This window comes from Narcine bancroftii, chromosome 3 (assembly GCF_036971445.1).
Source record: "Narcine bancroftii isolate sNarBan1 chromosome 3, sNarBan1.hap1, whole genome shotgun sequence".
In the NCBI taxonomy this organism is placed as follows: Eukaryota; Metazoa; Chordata; class Chondrichthyes; order Torpediniformes; family Narcinidae; genus Narcine; species Narcine bancroftii.
The window spans coordinates 176,660,189-176,679,137 of record NC_091471.1 but is presented as its reverse complement, the minus strand read 5'-3'; the positions used below and the strand labels follow the sequence as shown (position 1 = coordinate 176,679,137).

At 42.3% G+C, this 18,949-nt stretch overlaps 1 protein-coding gene across 1 annotated transcript in view; it reads left to right on the top strand.

The window, feature by feature from the left end:
* The window catches only part of LOC138757885 (uncharacterized), a 68,249-nt gene that overhangs the window by 25,973 nt on the left and 23,327 nt on the right, over positions 1 to 18,949 (top strand). The window contains exon 6 of the mRNA XM_069925952.1: positions 1,627 to 1,761. Within this exon, the coding sequence (XP_069782053.1) occupies positions 1,627 to 1,761 (135 nt within the window). The remainder of the gene's footprint in view (positions 1 to 1,626; positions 1,762 to 18,949) is intronic.

Here is an 18,949-nt window from a genome sequence, read left to right as displayed (position 1 = left end):
ATAATATGTTGAATTATAATTGCACTGTTATTTTAACATTTCTGATATTAGATTATCAAGGTGAGAATCAAAATTTCCTCTGTGATGATTACCCATTCTGGTCTGTTCCACTATCTTCTATTAATTTCTATTTTCATAGTTTTGATCCCCAATCAAAGCATTCCTGTTGTATTGAAGAGTTAGAAGAGTCCATATGATCTCTACTCTCTCCTGCACATGTCTGTAGATGGATCAATGTGTTTTCAATTGTTACTGGTATTTGTCATTATTTTGAGGTTTGCAACATTATGTACTCTTCTCCTATGGGGTATCGGAGAAGCAAAGGCCAAGTGATTAATCAGAACCAGTTTCCTATCTAATGTTTTACAGAACCATCAAGCTGGTATTCAAACGATAGATATATGTTCGTCCGCCATTAGCAGCTGCTTTGTTCAAATAATGACACAGTTATGACAGGCAATTTATTTATAAATAGCGAAGTCATCATAGCAACAATGAATGTTAGGAGTTGATTCAGTTTTGACCTTCATAGAAACAGAAACATCCCCTCCCCCACCTCTGAGCACAATCAGCACATGGCATAGGCTGGACAAGATTTGGAACTGGAAACTTACTGAACAAAAAACTGGCCTAGGTGCATGATTGGGGTGATCTTGTGCTTTGTGTGATGTGTAACAGATTTTTTAAAAATCCAAAGCTTGTTTTCTATATTTGTTGTGCTAACATTGGATTAAAACTGAATCCAGTGCACATTGTGACCACAGTGCTGCGTGCTTTAGAAGCTTGTAGGCCTCATTCACTGAAGTAGAGCTTTGACATCTGCTCCAGCTTTAGTTAAAGTGGGCTTGCTCTTCCCACAGTACCACCCATCCAATAAAGTAAGCTTCACGTGTAACTGAAACTCAAAAAAGCTAGATGCAGAAATTCAAAATAAAATAACAAGATGCTGGAGGCCAATCAACCACAGCAGAGAAAGAATCACAGTTAATATTTCTGTCTGAAGAGCCTTCAAAGTGAAGCTTTGAACCACCACCATGCCCAAGGGCCCACAGGAGCTAAATGGGAGATGTTGAGAAGACCATGTACAGGACTAGCTAGTTTTGAGCTGGCTGACAGAGTATTGTGGGATGTTAGATAGGGGGAACACAATCAAAGGGATGTACAACTGTGAATTGAAGACCAGACTGAGGCCTGGAACCAAAAGGAGAATATTGCAAATGCCCAAGATATCAGGCAATGTCTGTTGAGAGAGAGAAAAAAAAATGGTAATGTTGCCTTTATTTTCTTGACCTGCTGTGTTCCTGCAGCAGGGTTTATTCGCTCACAATCCTATTCCCACCATAATCCATCTGTCTGTCTACTCTGCACTGTTCAACAGCAAGGCCCAAAGTAACCTCAAAGAATAGCAGATCTCTCTGTTTCTGCATTTGTTTGTATATAAGCAAGTTGGTTCAGCGATAAGATTAGCCATTTAAAATATTGCAGTAGAGACAAAGAACTGCTGATGCTAGACACTTTAAAGTTTCATCATGTCAGGAGATTACATTTTTCTCCAAAGTCTGCATTTATTGAACATACCTGGGATATTAGTCACTGTAACATTTAGGTATTATTTCTGTTTTCCAGTTTATTGCTCTTCATGACTATAATCCATTGCAAGACAGCCCCAATATTCATCCAAGCTATGAATTGGCTTTTAAAGAGGGGGATATAATTTGGATGCATGGAAAGCAAAGGAGAGATGGCTTCTGTGAGGCAGAGGTAAGCATTTTAGATTATTTTGGTGTTGTGTTTTGTGCATTACCTGGAAAAGTCAGACTTTAAAATCAGAGGTGTTCAGAGAAAGTATTGCAGAGTTCAGGGAATGATACATGAAGAAAAACAGACAGAAGAGACCATGGTGCATTCAACCTGCAATGTTACACTTAGGATGCATTCTGCACCACACATTGTAATCTGCACAAGATTCAATTTATTGTCATGCAATAAAACAGAGTCATGTTACATGAAATTGCTTACACCTGCTGTAAGGCAGTCAGATTCACCATTGCCAGATATTGCCTGAAGTGCCTCTTACAGGCAAAGAAAGAGAAGCAAAAGAGAGTCCCCCCCAGAGTCACTGAGTGTCCGTAGATTCGCTTCCAGCACCTCTGCAACCACCCAGAGTCCAGTCCAAACCATTGGCAACCCAAGCTCCAGATCAAAACCTCCAACATGATCAGGAACCCTTCAGCACCCCCTCACATCCCAGTTTCGATACCTGGTACCCCTTCAGCCAGTTTCAAGCCAGTCTCCAGCAGTCTGCAGTCCAGTGTGTGTCCCCCAACAGCAGCCTCTAGCAGACCACAGCCTCCGTGGATTCCTTGCCTCATCGCTTGCAGCCCGCCACATACTTGAGTCTTTCAGCCGCAGAGCCCCCTCACTGGTCTGCCGCAGTGGTCACTGTCCCATGGGTCGTCTCCTCTAGTTCTACTTCTTAGATAGAGGGTGATCTCCGTTTTCTAGTGCCCTGTGCCAGTCCTCTGCTTCCCTGGAGCCTGCAACTCATTGTGACTGCTGCCGATTAGAGGCGCCCATCTTGGGCGCAGATCCCACATTTGCAGGATTTTAAATAAAACTACAATCAGCTCCTTTAATGGGCCATTCTAAGCCTGTGTGAAGCTGGTGGTAGTTGACTGGGCCGTTGGACACAGAGGGAGTGTTGCATCTCCCCTCCTCGCTTTCCGTGGGTCTGATTCAGCAGCACTGCCATTACATAAAACACACAAAATCCCAGGTCAAATTTAGCAAAGAAGATCTGGGGATTTCTTTCATTCACTCATTATGAGTTAATCCCAAGGATCAGTCTGGGCCTGCTAATTTTGCACAGTATCTGTCTTTTTTCTAATCAGTTCCAGTTTCTTTGCACCAAATCGAAGCAAATCCAGCCCTTGGTTCAGGAATGTAACAATTTTTCGATACAAAATTCACTGTTTCCCGGGAAAAGGTCCACCCCTGAAATCAGACTTAGATCTAGTCTTACATTGTGATCTACAGTTGTCATTAAACCATTTACTTAGGAGTAAACAAGCGATTGTTCAAACAGGATATGATGCCTTCACCACGGTATGAAGTGAAACAAAAAATAAAATCTGCAGATGCCATGCTCAAAAGTGCTGGAGAAACTCAGCAGGTCACACAGCGTCCATTGGAAATAGAAAGCATTCTATGTTTCGGACCTAAGCCATTTTTTGGGAATGTGGAAAAACTGGTAGATGCCTGAATGAAAAAGGTGGGGAGGAGGAGAGGAGAGGAGCGACAAAGGGGAGGGGGAGGAACCAAGCGAACAGGTAAGAGGTAATAGGTAGATGGAGGTGGGAGGGTGTCAGCTTAACTTCTGAAGATCTTTTGGATTGTCTCAGTTTTATATTTATCTTAAGTACAAGGCTCCATCACGCACTTCACAAATCGCAGATATCACAGGAATGAATCTGCAGATAATTGAGTTTCCTGATTGTGTTTAAAGGTTGAACGATGGCGCTTCCAACAAGAGTGCAGTGAAGAGACCAGGACACAACCTGGGATATAACTGTAATATAAAAGATATTTGCATTGATATGATAGCTGATTTCAGTGGCTTTTGGGGCAGCAATGAGGGGGAGCTGCTACCTCAAAGAGCCAGAGATCTGGGTTTGAAACTAAGCTCTAGCAAGAAAATCTGTTGGTTTCAACTAAATTGTGACAAATACATATATGATCCTGGAAGGTCTTCCTTATTAACTCCTGGCACCCCAAGTAATAATAAGGGAATCTGACCCATGAACCAATCAGCAACTGACCTAGCATGATGGTGCAGTGGTTGGTTGCTGTGTCATAGGTCAGGAACATGATTTGATCCTGACCTGGGATACTGTATGTAGTATTTGTGACCATTAGGGTCCGTGCAGGATTTTGTCCGCATCTGAATTGTATGCTTGCAGATTAATAGGCTACTAAGAATGAACTCTGAGCCCAAGTTAATGGCATAAAGGACCAATGGAGAGTTGATAGGCATTTGTGAGAGAGAATATAGTGCAAGGGTACAGAAAAATAAAGAGATGGGAATAGCAATAACAGGATTGACCTGGGAACCTGTATGGATCCATTGGCGGAATTGGTTGTAGTATAAGTAAGGCACACCTTACAAACAAAAACCCAATTATCTCCATCGCCATTTTTTAATATGCCTTATGCCAATGGTAGGACAGACTTTCCAGCGCAATACATGCTCAGAAACACCTGGGCGTGCCAGTCTTCAATATAGTTGATTTATCCGGGTTAAGCATAGGCAAGGAAATTATCACCCTACCTCAACCTCTCATTCCTCTTGTATGAGATGACAAATCTCATACTGTAATGTACTGTACTGTAATTTCAATGTTCTTCACCAACGTAGCTCTGTGATAACATTATTAACAAACTGACTGAATGGCTGAACCTTTGGTCAGAGAACTGTAATATAAAAGATATTTGCATTGATATAATAGCTGATTTCAGTGGCTTTTGGGGCAGCAATGAGGTGGGGGCTGCTACCTCGAAGAGCCAGAGATCTGGGTTTGAAACTAAGCTCTAGCAAGAAAATCTGTTGGTTTCAACTAATTGTGACAAATACATATATGATCCTAGAAGGATATGGCATGCCTCTTTCAATCTACTTTCTGCATATGCATCATTATATAACCACTGGACAGTCTTATAAAGACAAAATTATTTCTTTTACACGGAAACCATCCTCGTCATGCTCAGTAACATACATTCAGTCCACAACTGATTTGACACTGGATTGTATCTTTTCAACATTATAATATCTTTATCCATGACAGTTCATTGGTATTGAAGCACAATTTCTAAAATTCATGACATCAGATTCTCCACCCCTTCTCCCATCTGACAAGGACCTCGATAGATTTGTTCCACTTCCATAAATAACTAAATCATTTGAATGTTAATATTATTGAACTTGCTAGATTATGATTTATTTTCAGAATTACTGTCCTGCAGATATGCAAATGTGGGACACTATTAATTTTGATCCATGCAACCCACTTAATTTTCCCAGAGACTTATCGTGTATATAGTATCAGCAATTTTTTTTCAAGTAACTTGAATTTCTATGGCAACATCGTGAAAAGCTGACATGATAAACTGTTGCTATAGAAACAGCTCACCAATTATAATGTACAGTAATGCCTAAATCAAATATATTTTTCTTCTGTTTTAAGGCAGTATCTAACGTCAACAAATTTATTCTCCAGTTTATCAGTTAGCTGAGAATGTGCGTGGGTAACAAATCTACATTCAATAGCATTATGAATCTATTTGTAAGACTTCCCTTGCTATTTATAAAATCATAACCATGTTCTCTCAGAACACATTATGATGCCATTAGCAATGAAGAGCAGAGGAACCCTTCACTAATGCTGTAATCATGTCAGAAATGCAATAGAAATAGTCAATGACTATAGGACATCCAATACTCATTGAAGTTGAGAAGAATGAGAGGAGATCCTGTAAGATATTTTGAAAGGGCTTGAAAAATGGATGCTATGAGATTGTATCCCCCTTGATGAAAAATCTGAGGGCAAGGGATGAAGCTTCAAATTAAGCAGATGCTCAGTTGGGATGGAGAAGAGGAAGAATTTCTACTCTCAGAAAGTCAAGGATCTTTGAAAATCTTTGCATGAGAGGGCCATCAGTCCTGAGTCCCTGATAATATTCAAGACTGAGATTAATAGATTTATAGATAAAAGGGGAGCCGAGGATAGGCAGGAAAGTGGCATGGATGCCAAGATCCGATCAGCCACAATCGTATTGAAAGAAGGAGGAGGTTAGAGGAGTTCAGTCTGCTCCTGGTCCTTTTTTCGGCTTATTTTGTCCTTGTGTCCTGTAATCCACAATTAAATTGATCTGTAAAACATGATGAATACTATCATGGTCATAGGTGAGGGGTGGGCCCATCTGTGAAGGATGCTGGGCATATTGCAATGATTGCAGCTGGTGTGTGACGCAGAATTCATGTTGTTTCTCTAACATTCTGGAGTGAGCATAAATAATTGGTGGACACCTACTAACTGGAGGAACTAATCCACACCATTGTAGTCCTTTACAATAATGAATCCAGCTCTAATGCACCAGTGGAAGGATGGAGACCTCAATGCTCAAACCTCTCTCTGGATGTCCATTTTGGTTGATGTTCCTCCCTTGAGGTGAATTCACCTGAAAATATCACATCTTCCAGGAGCTGCTCCATCTCAGAACTGTTGCCTTCAGCACACCAGCCATGGTAGGACACCACAGAGGTAAATTATTGCCTTCTGTTTGATTCCTAAAATTACACTCAATGAATGTTCATTGTGCACTAAAACTCCAGCATTGTGGCTGATCCAGCAAAGTTTCTGGACTAGGGTGACCCAGAATTCAACAGCTATGACACTGAAAGTTGTATGTTCTTCAGGCAAGCTTGGGAAGCTTCATGGTCTGAGGTATTTTAAGTGCTGATGTAAGCCACAGTGAAATAACCCACTTTTGATTTTATGATAGGCAGGGACCATTGATGAAGTAGCTGCAAATAATTGGACCTTGGCTCTACTCTAAGGAAAGCCTCCAACAAACACATTGCTTAGGTTGAGAATTAGCTCCCATTCGTATTATAATTGATGACCTCAACTGTCATTTTGCATGTTACAATTTTCCTTGCTTTTACCACTTTGAGTGACATCTATTCCATAACCCACCAACCTCATGTGAAGAAAATACCCTCAGATCCTTCATAATCTTTTATCCTTAAACCTGCAGTGCCCTCCAGAATGTTTTCCCTTTATTTTCCCCTGTGCTCCACAGTTTTAAATTTGTAATCAAACAATTTACATGTAATGTAAAGCTTCATTAGTGCAGGTATAAGAGAGCTAGGCTTGCTTCTAAGCTTTTGATCATATTTGAAGTCTATCATTGCCATTTTTCAACATGAGGACCAGAGTTGTGCCAATAAAAGTCAAATGTCATTATAAAGCTAAAAAACAAGGTTTGGGCTTTATATCATGGATTAAATTCATTTTTAGTACCCCCTTAGCTATGGTGATTACTAATAATAACAACTTCTCCTTATTTAGGCTGTTTTGGGGAACTAGACAGGGATGTCCCCTTAGCCAATTGCTATTTGATCTAGCTTTACAACCTCTAGCAGTAGCACTTAGAGACACTCATGAAGTTCAAGGGATTGTCAGAAATAAAGTAACTCATAAGATTTATTTGTATGCAGATGACCTTTTAGTTTATATTTCAGATCCCAAAAGATCTATCCCAGCTACGTTATCTGTCTTTTCTCAATTCAGCTCTTTCTCTGGATATATATTAAACTTTCATTAAAATGAACTTTTTTTCCGATTAGTATGCTGGTCCCTATCTACACTTAAATTCCATTAAAGATTGTCAGAGATAATTTCACATACTTCGGAGTTAAGATTACTAAACAATTTAAAGATTTATATAAACTCAATTTTTCTCCTCTATTCGAGTATGTGAGATCGGTTTTTTCTAGATGGTCTCCTTTATCATTATCTTTAATAGGTCATATTAATGCAGTTAAAATGATAATATTACCTAAGTCCTAAGTTTTTATGTCTAGTTCAAGCGATTCCAGTCTTTTTTTGATAATATTGACTCAAGTTTCTTCCATTATTTGGAAGAACAAAAACTCTAGAATTAGTAAATTTCATTTACAAAACTTGAAAAAAGATATAGGAATGGCCCTATCTAATTTTAGATTTTATTACTGGGCTGTTAATATTCATTATCTAACCTTTTTGGATTTTTTATTCTGATAAATTGGATCAGCCATTTTGGACAGATTGAGAATTGAAATCTGTACAGCAGTATTCAGTGGCCTCTTTATCAGGTACTTCTCTTCCATTTAGTTTTTCCAAGATCAATAAGGATATATCTAATCCAATACTCAGACATATATTGTGAAACTGGTTCCAATTTAGGAAATTTTTTTAATTTAAGAAACTTTATTTTATCTAGTGCTATCTCTCATAATTATTTTTTTTCAGCCATCAATAATTGATCAATTCTTCTCTATATGGAAAAATCAAAGGTATTACTTATTTTGCAAATTTACATAAAGAAGATTAATGTCTTTTAAGCAGATGGCAAGTAAATTTGACTTACCAAATATTCATTTTTTTTAGATATTTATGGATTAGAAATTTCTGAAATGCCATATTTCAGGAATTTCCATTTGTATATCAACCAGATCTAGTTGATAATATTTTTCAATTGAATCCTTCTCAGAAAGGATTAATTAGAATTGTATATGATAGATTATTGAAATTACACCCAGTATTTCATGATAGATTATAAAGGCTTGAGAATTGGAACTTGCAAGACACTTTTCGGAGGATCTGTGGGACAAGATTCTTAAACTGGTTAATATATCTTCAATATGTGCATGACATTCATTAATCCAATTCAAAGTGGTACATTGTGTTCACATGTCCAAAGATAAGATGGTTTGTATCTTTTCTAATATTCATCCTACTTGTGTCAGTTGCAAATCTGACATTGCTACATTGACACACGTGTTTTGGTCTTGTCCATCCTTAGAAATCTATTGGAAATTTTTTAAAACTATATTTCAGGTAGAGCTATGACCAATCCAATAACTGCTCTTTTGGGGGTTATAAAACCAGACGAGGGAGTGTTTCTGTTCCTACGCAATGGGTTGTGGCCTTCTTTTCATTGTTGGCGAGAAGAGCCATCTTATTCAAATGGAAAGACCTCCAACAATGTTCTCTCATATCATGTCCTGTTTAAGTTCAGGAAAAAAAAATTAGATATCATGTATTTGATTCATTGATGAAATTTGAAGATACATGGTGACCTTTGATATCTTATTTTCATTTGATGTGAATGTTTTTAATGTGATTAGATGTACTCACTCTTCCAGATGAGACATAATTTTACCTTTGTTTTTTGACTCATGGTATGAATCAAAAGCTACAAAATATATGTCATCCTCAGGATGAGCTGCTCAGATGTTTTTTTTTCTTAAGTTTTCTTTTTTTTAATAGAGTAGGTTATGTGGGTTTTTAAAAAAATATATATATTGTAGCCGCACACTACTCAAAAGAAGACACACACCTGTAGTGTAGGCAGGTTCAGCTCTGAGTTTTATTAGGGCTCAGGCCCGACTTTTATACTTATACTGCTCCCGCCGAGGCCCCCTTGGGTGATGTCACAACATGCATAACAAAAGCGGGTTTCCCACGCGTGGGTTCCTTCCTACATAACAGTGCCCTTCCCCATGCGCTGTCTCTGTCTGTTGGCTGCGCAGCAAGGCCAGTGCCATTTTGGGGTCACTGGCCTTTAAACTGCTCTTGCCATTCACCCATTTGTTGGGGCCAATGCTCCTGCACGGGCTGCTGGCCTTTGGTTGCGCTCGCCGCCCGGAGCACCGGCTTAATCGTCAGCACGGCGGGCCGCCACATGATTCAACCCCCTCCCCCAGAACCGGCCTTGGTGCCCAGAGGCAAAGTCTCTGCAGCCTTTGGTGCCTGCCTCTTCAGAGTGGTACCTGCCTCTTCAGAGTGGTACCTGCCTCTTCATCGTGGTGCCAGCTCCAGCCTGTCTGTGATGAAGACTTCCGTGTTGCCTCCAACCTCCAACTTGAATGTGACCCCATTGTTGCGGATGACCTGAAACAGATCCTTGTATGGACCCCTGCAGGTCTTTGGGTATGTTGGTCCTTGCGTGTCCATGCCTGGAAGATGGAATCAGGGTGAGGTTGCCTACTCTTTCCCTTAGCCTGCTGTGGAATGCTGAAGAGTCATCCTGCTGTCCACCTACGAATTCTCCCAGGACTACCAGTGGAGGTCATAGACGAGTTCAGCTGAAGAGGCGTTGTTCCTTCTTGGGTGCCATGCGGATGCCCAACAGCGCCCATGATAATTCGTCTACCCAGTTAGCTCCTTGGAGTGTGGTCATGAGGGCAGTTTTGAGGTACCTGTGGAAGCGCTCCACCGACCTATTGGACTGTGGGTGGTAAGCTGTTGTGTGATGCAGCTGGGCACCCCACAGGCTGGTGAGGTCAGACCACAGACTGGAGGTGAACTAGGCCCGTCTGTCGGATATGATGTGGGATGGTAACCCAAACTGTGCCAACCAGGACCAGATGAAGGCCCTGGCGCACGAGATTGTAGATATGTCTGCCAGTGGGAACTGCTTCTGGCCACCAGGTGAAGCGGTTAACCATCATGAACAAATAATGGAAACCCTGGGATACCAGCAAGGGTCCTACTATATCTATGTGGATGTGATTGAACCTCTGTTCTGCGGGCTCGAAGTGCTGAGATGGGATCTTGGTGTGCCGCTGTACGTTGGTTGTTTGGCACTGTATGTATGCCTTGGCCCACCCGCTGACCTGCTTCCACAATCTGTGCCACACGTATTTGCTGGAGTCAAAAACCTGTCGTCTCCAAGCTGTCAGGACAATGGGTCTGTCTGAACAGTGGCCACGTCACACAAGAGGGTGGTGTTATCTGTGCCGACTGGGGTGTCCTGGAGCTGCAGTCCTGATATGGCAGTCCTGTACTGGGGTATCTCCTCATTTTACTGTTGCGCCTTTGTCTGCACCACGAAGTCCTCTCCCCTCGATAGCAGGTGAATACTTTGCTTGGACAGTTCCCTTGCCGGAGAGGTGCCTTATATCTGTGGTGTAGTCCAAGATGTAAGACAGGTGTCATTGCTGGCGGACTGACCAGGGGTCTGAAATCTTAGCCAAAGTGAAAGTCGGGGGCTTGTGATCTGTAAAGGATATGCCTTCTAGGAAGTACCTGAAGTGGCGGATGGCTAAGTACAGCACCAGTAGCTCTCTGTCGAAAGCGCCGTACTTCAGTTCTGGAGGCTACAGATGTTTGCTGAAGAAAGCCAACGACCGCCAACTTCCTTCGATCTGCTGCTCCAGAACTCCACCGATCACCATTCCTGAGGCATCCACTGTCAGGGCCATTGGAGTGTCTGATCTGGGATATGCCAGGAGAGCGGCATCCTCCAAGGCTTCCTTGGCCTTCACGAAGACTCCCACTGACTCTTTGTCCCAGGTGATGTCGTTCACTTTGCCTGCCATCCGGGCAAACAAGGGCCACATGATCCAGGCAGCTGAGGGGATGAACCTGTGATAGAAATTGATCATCCCCACAAATTCCTGTAGTGCCTTGGTTGCGCTGGGTCTGGGAAACTTCCGGATGGCCTCCATCTTATTGGGTAGCCATGTGGCTCCTTCTCTGGTTATCCGATGGCCTACAATCCAAAGTGGCATTTGGCTGGGTTGATCATCAGGCCACACTCGCTCAGTCGGGTGTAGAGGTTGCGGAGGTGCACCATATGCTCCTGTTGGTTCCTGCTTGTCACCAGGATGTTGTCCAGGTACACAAATGTGCTGTCCAGGTCTCAGCCCACTGCATCCATGAATTGTTGGAAGGTCTGTGTGATGTTCTTTAGCCCAAATGGCTTTCAGAGGAATTCGAAGAGGCCAAACAGGGTGATGATGGCAGTCTTGGGGATATTATCGGGGTGTACCCTTGGAGAAGATCCTTGTCCCATGCAGGTTAGCTGCGAAATCTTGGATGTGCGGCACGGGGTGCCCACCTGGTGTTGTGGCCTCATTGAGCCAGTGGTAGTCGCCACATGATCTCCAGCACCTACCCCCTTGCTTTGGGTAATGTGCAGGGGAGAAGCCCATGGGCTGTCTGACTGCCGTACGATGTCGAGCTCCTCCAGCTTCCTGAATTCCTCCTTTGCCAACTGGATCTTCTCTGGAGGAAGGCGTCTTGCCCTTGCAAACAGGGGAGGGTTCTGGGTCAGGATGTACTCCATGTGGGGGCATTACCGTGGTGAATTGGGGGGTGAGCACTGCAGGGAACTCAGCCAGGACTCTGGCGTACTCGTCTGATCTGTGTAAGGAGACTAGCTGAGTGCTGGGAGCCTAGTGTCTTTGAGGGGGAAGGTTTGAAAAGTCTTGGTGTGGACCAATCTCCTTCCCTTGAGATCCACTAGCAGGCTGCAGGCACACACTAAGTCTGCCCTGAGGAGCAGCTGTTCCACTACGACCAGTGTGAACACCCATGAGAAGAGGCTGCCTCCCAACTGCAGTTGAACTCTGCAGATACCATAAGTCCGAATCATACTTTTGTTGGCAGCCCTCAGCCAACTGCCTGTTTCTGGTGTCCTGTCCCAACAAGGCAAGACGCTGACCTCTGCTCCTGTGTCCACCAGGAAGCATCGTCCAGACTGGCGGTCCCAAATGTATAGGAAGCTGTCTTGGTGACAGCTGGCTCCGGCGTTTCCCTGAAACATGCATGGCAGCCTGCATCGGAGGGCTCCAGTACCCTATCTCTGGCAGTAGAAACACCACTGGTCATCGGGAGTACCTCCTCTGGGGCACTGCTGTTCTCTCAGCGGCTCTGCACATCTGGCTGCGGGGTTTAGTGACAAGCCCCACAGACGCAGAGTACTTTCTCTTCTATTTCCACAGAACGTCTGCTCATGCTGCGACTTTCCGGGGGTCACTGAAATTCAAGCCAACCAGGAGCAGTTGGATGTCCTCAGGCAGTTGCTCCAAGAATGCCTGCTCAAACATGATGCAGGGCTCGTGTTTGCCCAGGAGGGCCAGCAACTCATTCATGAAGGCTGACGGGGGCCTGTCCCTTGGCCCATCCAGGTGGAGCAGACATGCCCCTCTCTCACGCCGTAAGAGCCTGAAGGTCTCGATCAGTAAGTCCTTGAAGACGATGTACGTGTCTTCCAATGGGGGCTCCTGGATGAAGTTGGGCACCTGGCCTGCTGTGTCCTGGTCCAGGGCCCTCACCACATGGTAGTTCCTGGGTAGATTCTGCTGTGATCTGCCGGATCGGGAACGGTGCCTCAGCCTGGTCAAACCACACATGTGGTTGATTCATCCAGAAAGTCGGCAGCTTGAGAGCGACTGCGTTGACTGCAACCTGTTTGATCATGGCTGGTTTAGATACCATCTAAAACCGTTGGGAGTCACGTCCTACTCGAAAGAAGTCATGCACATGTAGTGTAGTCAAGTTAAGCTCTGAGTTTTATTAGGGCTCAGGCCCGACTTTTATACTTGCACTGCTCCCGCTGTGGCCCCCCCTTGGCTGACATCACAACATGCACAACAAAAGCAGGTTTCCTGCGCCCGGGTACCTTCCTGCTTTCCCATGTGCTGTCCTTGTCTGTTGGCAGTGCAGCAAGGCCAGCGCCATTTTGGGGTCACTGCCTTTTAGTTGCCCTTGCCGTTCACCTACTGGTTTGCTTGTTGGGGCCAATGCTGCTGTGCAGGCTGCTGGCCTTGCTCGATCACTGCTGCAGCGGGCCACCACAATATAATATTTTTTATGTCTTTTCTGTGTTCATCCAGTGTAGGGTAGGGGGGAATGAGTTTATACTGTTTTAAATTTTATCTTGATATACACACATATCCGATTTTGTATTTTCAGTTCCGTTCCTTTTTCTTCATTTTACAGTATTTATTATAAAGACCAAATAAAAAGAATGAAAAAGAGAGAAAGAAAAACAAGAATAAATAATAAGAGACATTGCCCAAAATCAACTGTTTGGAAATTAATTAAGAATAGATTGTACTGATGAGCTCAGTAATCGCAAAGGGACTGGTAGGCCAAGGAAGATCTGCACTGCTAATAACAGAAAAATTCTCATCATCATGAAAAATAATCCAAATGCCTGTCTGACAGAGCAGAAACACTATTCAGGAGGCAGGTGTGGATATGACAATGACCACTGTCTGCAGAAGACTTTATGAACAGAATACTGAGGCTGCACTGCAAGATGCAAACCACTAGTTAGCCACAGAAACACGATGGCCAGATTACAGTTTGCCAAGAAGATTTTAAAAGAGGCTTGAGGACAGATGAGACCAAGATTAACCTGTATCAGAGTGACGGCAAGAGCAAAGTGTGGAGGAGTAAAGGAACCACCCAAGATCCAAAGCATACCACCTCATCTGTGAATCTTGGTGGTGAGGGTGTTATGACCTGGGCATGTATGGTTGCCACAGGTACTGGCAACATGACATTGATGATGTCATGCTGGTGGTAGTAGCACAATGAATTCTGAGGTGTATAGAAATATTTTGTCTGCTCATATTCGAGCAAATGCCTCCAAACTCATTGGATGGAGCTTCATCCTGCAGCAAGACAATGATCCCAAACACACTGCTAAAGCAACAAAGGAATTTTTCAGTTAAAAACTGGAAAATTCTTGAATGGCCAAGTCATTCACCTATACTAAATCCAATTGAGGATGCCTTCTATGTGCTAAAGGGCAAACTTAAGGGGACAAGTCCCCAAAACAAGCAGGAGCTGAAGATGGCTACAGTAGAGGCTGACCAGAGAAGATACTCAGCACCTAGTGATGTCTATGAATCACAGGCTTCAAACAGTCATTGCGCACAAGGGATATGCATTTGGGATATGTCCCAAATATTATGGAGCTCTGAAATGAGGGAACTGTGTATAAAACATGCTATAATTTCTACATGGTCAAATCAAAATGTAAACAAATGACCTTGAATAAAATCTGGAATGTGCACTTTAATCACACGATTATAAATTTAAAACTGTGGAGAACAGGGGCAAATAAAGGAAAAAAAATCTTTGTTCCAAACATTATGGAGGGCACTCTTTGCCCTCTGTTTTACACTCCTCTACCATGGGTAAAAGATTTGTTATTTACCTCATCTAGGCCTTCATGATTTTAGAAACCTCCCCTACCACCACTCGCACCATACATGCTTTGACTTCCTACACTCCAAGGATAAAAAGCTTTTCTTTTCTTCTCCTTATTATTCAAGCCTAATAGTCCTAGTAACATTAACATGAATCATTTCTGCATCCTTTCCAACTTATTGCTGGTTTCCTATCTCTCGGTGACCAAAACAGTGCATGCTGCTCTAAGTGCAGTTGTCTCACCAATGTTTTGTAAAAGTATAACATGACATCCCTGCACTCAAGGAAGACAAGTCTGCCACCGCTCTGATTAAACTAGGTACCTGCATCCCAAATCTCATGATCTGCAACATTCCCCATGGCACGGCCATTCACTGAGTGAGTCCCACCCTAATTTAACCTAATAAAGTGCAATACCTCACACTTGTCTAGGTTAAATTTTATCCATCATTCCTTGGCCTTCTTTCCCTAATCAGCTGAATTCTGTTGCAGTTGTTAATTACATAACACATGTTGTCAGGACAGAAATGGTCTACAGCATTTTTGTTATGAACAAAGACTTGATAGAGGATACAGCTTTAATTAAGGAGCATAAAACTCAGAGGTGCTTCAATAAAATCATTTGGAAGGATTACCCCTCTTAACTGAGAGATCTTCGATTTAGCAGCACTGGAAGAAGGATTCAGTATTTCATCCAGAGCTTGGAGGAGGTTGAAACTTAGTGCCTGGGGCAGGGCCAAAGCTTTCACTTCATCTCAGTTGACAAGGTTCTGCTGGTGCTGTTAGATGACTGGAATCTGCATGGCTCTTGCTGGTGTTGGAAGGCAAGATTAGGCAGGGTTACTCTTTTCCAAGCTGAAATGGCTTCCTTCTGCAACATTCTGTTACATCTCCTGCTTTTGCAGCCCACAAAAAGGCAAAACCCACCCATTGACATTCAAGGATGCAGGCAATGGCCCTTGATTCTGATCCTTGCAGCAGGTGAAAATTGGGGGAGGGTACTGTGCTGAGGAGAGTGAAATGTGGAAGGAATGAGGAAGAAGAGAGAGAAAGTAAAAGGGAGGAGAGAGTTTGGTAGAGGAAGGAGAAAAGCATAGAAAGAAGGAGAGGAGTAAGAGAGTGAAAAGTTGGAAGAGGGAAAGAATGTGGCATGGAGAAATGGATGTATATAGAAGAGAGACTGGATTTGGCTCCTTTGCTGCACCCTCTGTGGCTATCATGCTATTGGTCTGTCACCTTGGATTCCTTTTCTCACATGCAGAAATGAAAAGTGCTGAATATTTCTTGACTGCATCAGAAATTGTTAACTTATGTTTGAGGGAATAATACTGTGCCAGAGTAATTTGAATTCAGATGATGTTCAGATATATCAATTTTTAATTTGTGAATGCACAAAATGTATTTTCTGAATTCCTTTTAGAAGCAAATAACTGAAAGAAGCTGCAACTTGTTTTGTGACGCACAATAATGGCTGAAAGAATCTAGGATGGGAAAAATCTTCACACCTCAGCAAAGCACTCTAAATTTTCAATGCTCCAATATATACTACTCACAGAAGTTTCAATTATAATTTAGATTTACAATTCAGTTGTGATATATCATTAATTACTAAAAACCATATTTGGTTCATTAAAAAATAATCACACCCTTGAATCAATACCTTTTCATAATAGATTGTTATGTTAATTCATATTTTCCTAATGCTAAGTGATACTTTAAGCCTGGATCTGTGGAGACTTTCTGCATTTATTGTGTTTCAATCTGCTTTCCTGATGTTGCTGGAGACTTTCCAACTCTTTTGTGCAATGTGTCACTGTATTGAAAGGTTCTTTGCTCACTTACTTTTATTGAAAGGACTGTTAAACAGCAGGTTGAACCCAGTGTGGTCTTTCTGAGAATCTGGCTGATGATCTAAATAATCAAAGAGGGTAGTACAAAAAATGTAGCCTTGAAACAACTCTTGCATATACAAAGCTGGCTTTGTGTTGTGTGCAAAGCTTTTGGCTGTAAAATGTACTGCATTCCATTTTGTTAAGCAACTGCTAATGTCACCCATCCCTTAGGATATAGAATAGTAGCAATACTCTTTGCTCTTCTCTCCAAATTCTAATGGCTTCTATTTTCTTTAATCCTTAATAATGTATGATCACTCTGATGAATAGAGCTTTGCAGATTATGGGCAAGCAGAGGGGCTCTTCTCATCCATGGGAGAGAGGCTGAAACATTGACTGACCATGCTGCCTGACCTAATGAGTCCTTTGGGCTTCTCCTTGTTCACTCAAGCTTCCAGCATGTGCAGTTCTTGTGTTTCTAGTTTGGGATAGTTAAACTGCTTTTTTTAAACCAGCCGAAGTAAGAGCTGAATTTGCCATACAGTAATAAACGAGAAAGATTAAACATAAAGGGCTATTATTTATTATGGATGAGGGTTATTAAAAATATAGACCAAATGCTGGCAAATGAAACTAGCCCAGGATGCCAAGTTAGTTAGCATGGACAAGATGGGCTGTATAACTATACTGTGTAACTAGGAGGCTATGGCTTCCCCCCCCCCCCCCCCCCCCCCAATATGGGTACAAATGCTTAGCACGGTCTCCTCACATGCACCCAAAATAAATCTTCAGATTCTGACATTTTCGGTTGACATTCACTGCTGTGGAGGGGGGAAGAGAGACATTGAATTAATTTTCTTTACTGTTTGGTGAAATACTTGAGGTAAATGCGAAGAGGTAGATGGGTTGGTTTGGTTTATGCCTGCAGTATAACATTTTCCCATGATTTAGAATCGTTCTGATGAAAAATATTCTTTGGCTAGTTGAAATATTTAAAGATTGTTTGTTGAAATTTGTTATGAGAAAAATTCAATTATTACTTTAGTGACTATTTTCCTTTATAGTCACATCATTTCTTGGTTAATGATCGAAATGATAATCAAAATAACTCTTCCCCATTTTTGGTCTCTGCTCCCTCATCAATTCAATTTCTTCTTCCACACTTGTTTGGACTGTGCTATCCACATGAACACTTTTATATTTATGACATGTCCCATGAAACTCACCCACTTCAGCTCTTGAGTTATGAATTCCTGCTAAAGTCAAGGTCTCAAATGTTACCTTCAAGGCTGACAATGCCATGAATTCACCCTCTGTTATATGTGGTCATTGCAGTATGTTATGGAGACAGAGTCATACAGCACAGTCGTTGTCTTCACCTCTTTCTGCCTGTGCTAACCATCAAGTATCCATCTGTACTAATCCCATTTACTCAGATGGTATATGGCCTTCTGTGCACTAGAGATTGTCCAGGTATTTCTTAAATGTTGTGAGAGTTCCTGTCTTTTTCACCCACTCAACCAACATCTTCTGCGAGAATAAGTTCTTCCTTAAATCTCTCATTCCTTTCCTACATTTTGGATACCCCAAATATGGGGTAAAGTTTCCCACTACCCATATCCATCATAATTTTGTGTATGTCCATAAGGTTCTCTGCCTCAAGGGATCTCATAACTGAAATGCTCAATCCCAGATATATCCTGATGAATCTCCTCTTCACCCTCTCCAGTGCAATCATGTCCTTCCAACAGTATGATGACCATAACTGGACACAGTACCTGAGCTGGAACCTAACTAAGGTTTTATAACATTGGATCACAACCTCCCTGCTTTTATATTTTATGCCCTAAATTGCCCTAAAGTTGTGAGGACGGAGAAAGATTTTGGCCTTGGAAATGCATGGAATGGGATTTGTTTTGAGCATATTTTAATTTTATTATATGTAGCACCATTTTCATTAAACCCATAATTGAAAATCAAGAGAGATCCAAGCAGTAAGTTTGCAGAGTGTGGAATAGGACCATGATGAGTTTAGTGGTATGCAGGAATCTGCAGCCTTGCTGAATTGGAAGGCTGTGGTTAACAGGACCCTGGCCAATTAGGAGGGAGCATGGGAACCGGGGCCCTAGTGAATTAAAATGGAGCACAGAAAGCAAGGCAATGATGAGTTGGAAGGAAGTGGAACCCAGAGAGTTGGAAGAGAGTACTGCAAATTTTACCTGATAAGCCAAAGCACTGGGATTTTTGAGAGGTTAGATGGTGGATTATTCACTTTTGGCTGTATCTTGGGAGACTTGGTAGTAGTGTACTATATAAAGTTTAGAAGCCAGCGTCCTTCCTATCATC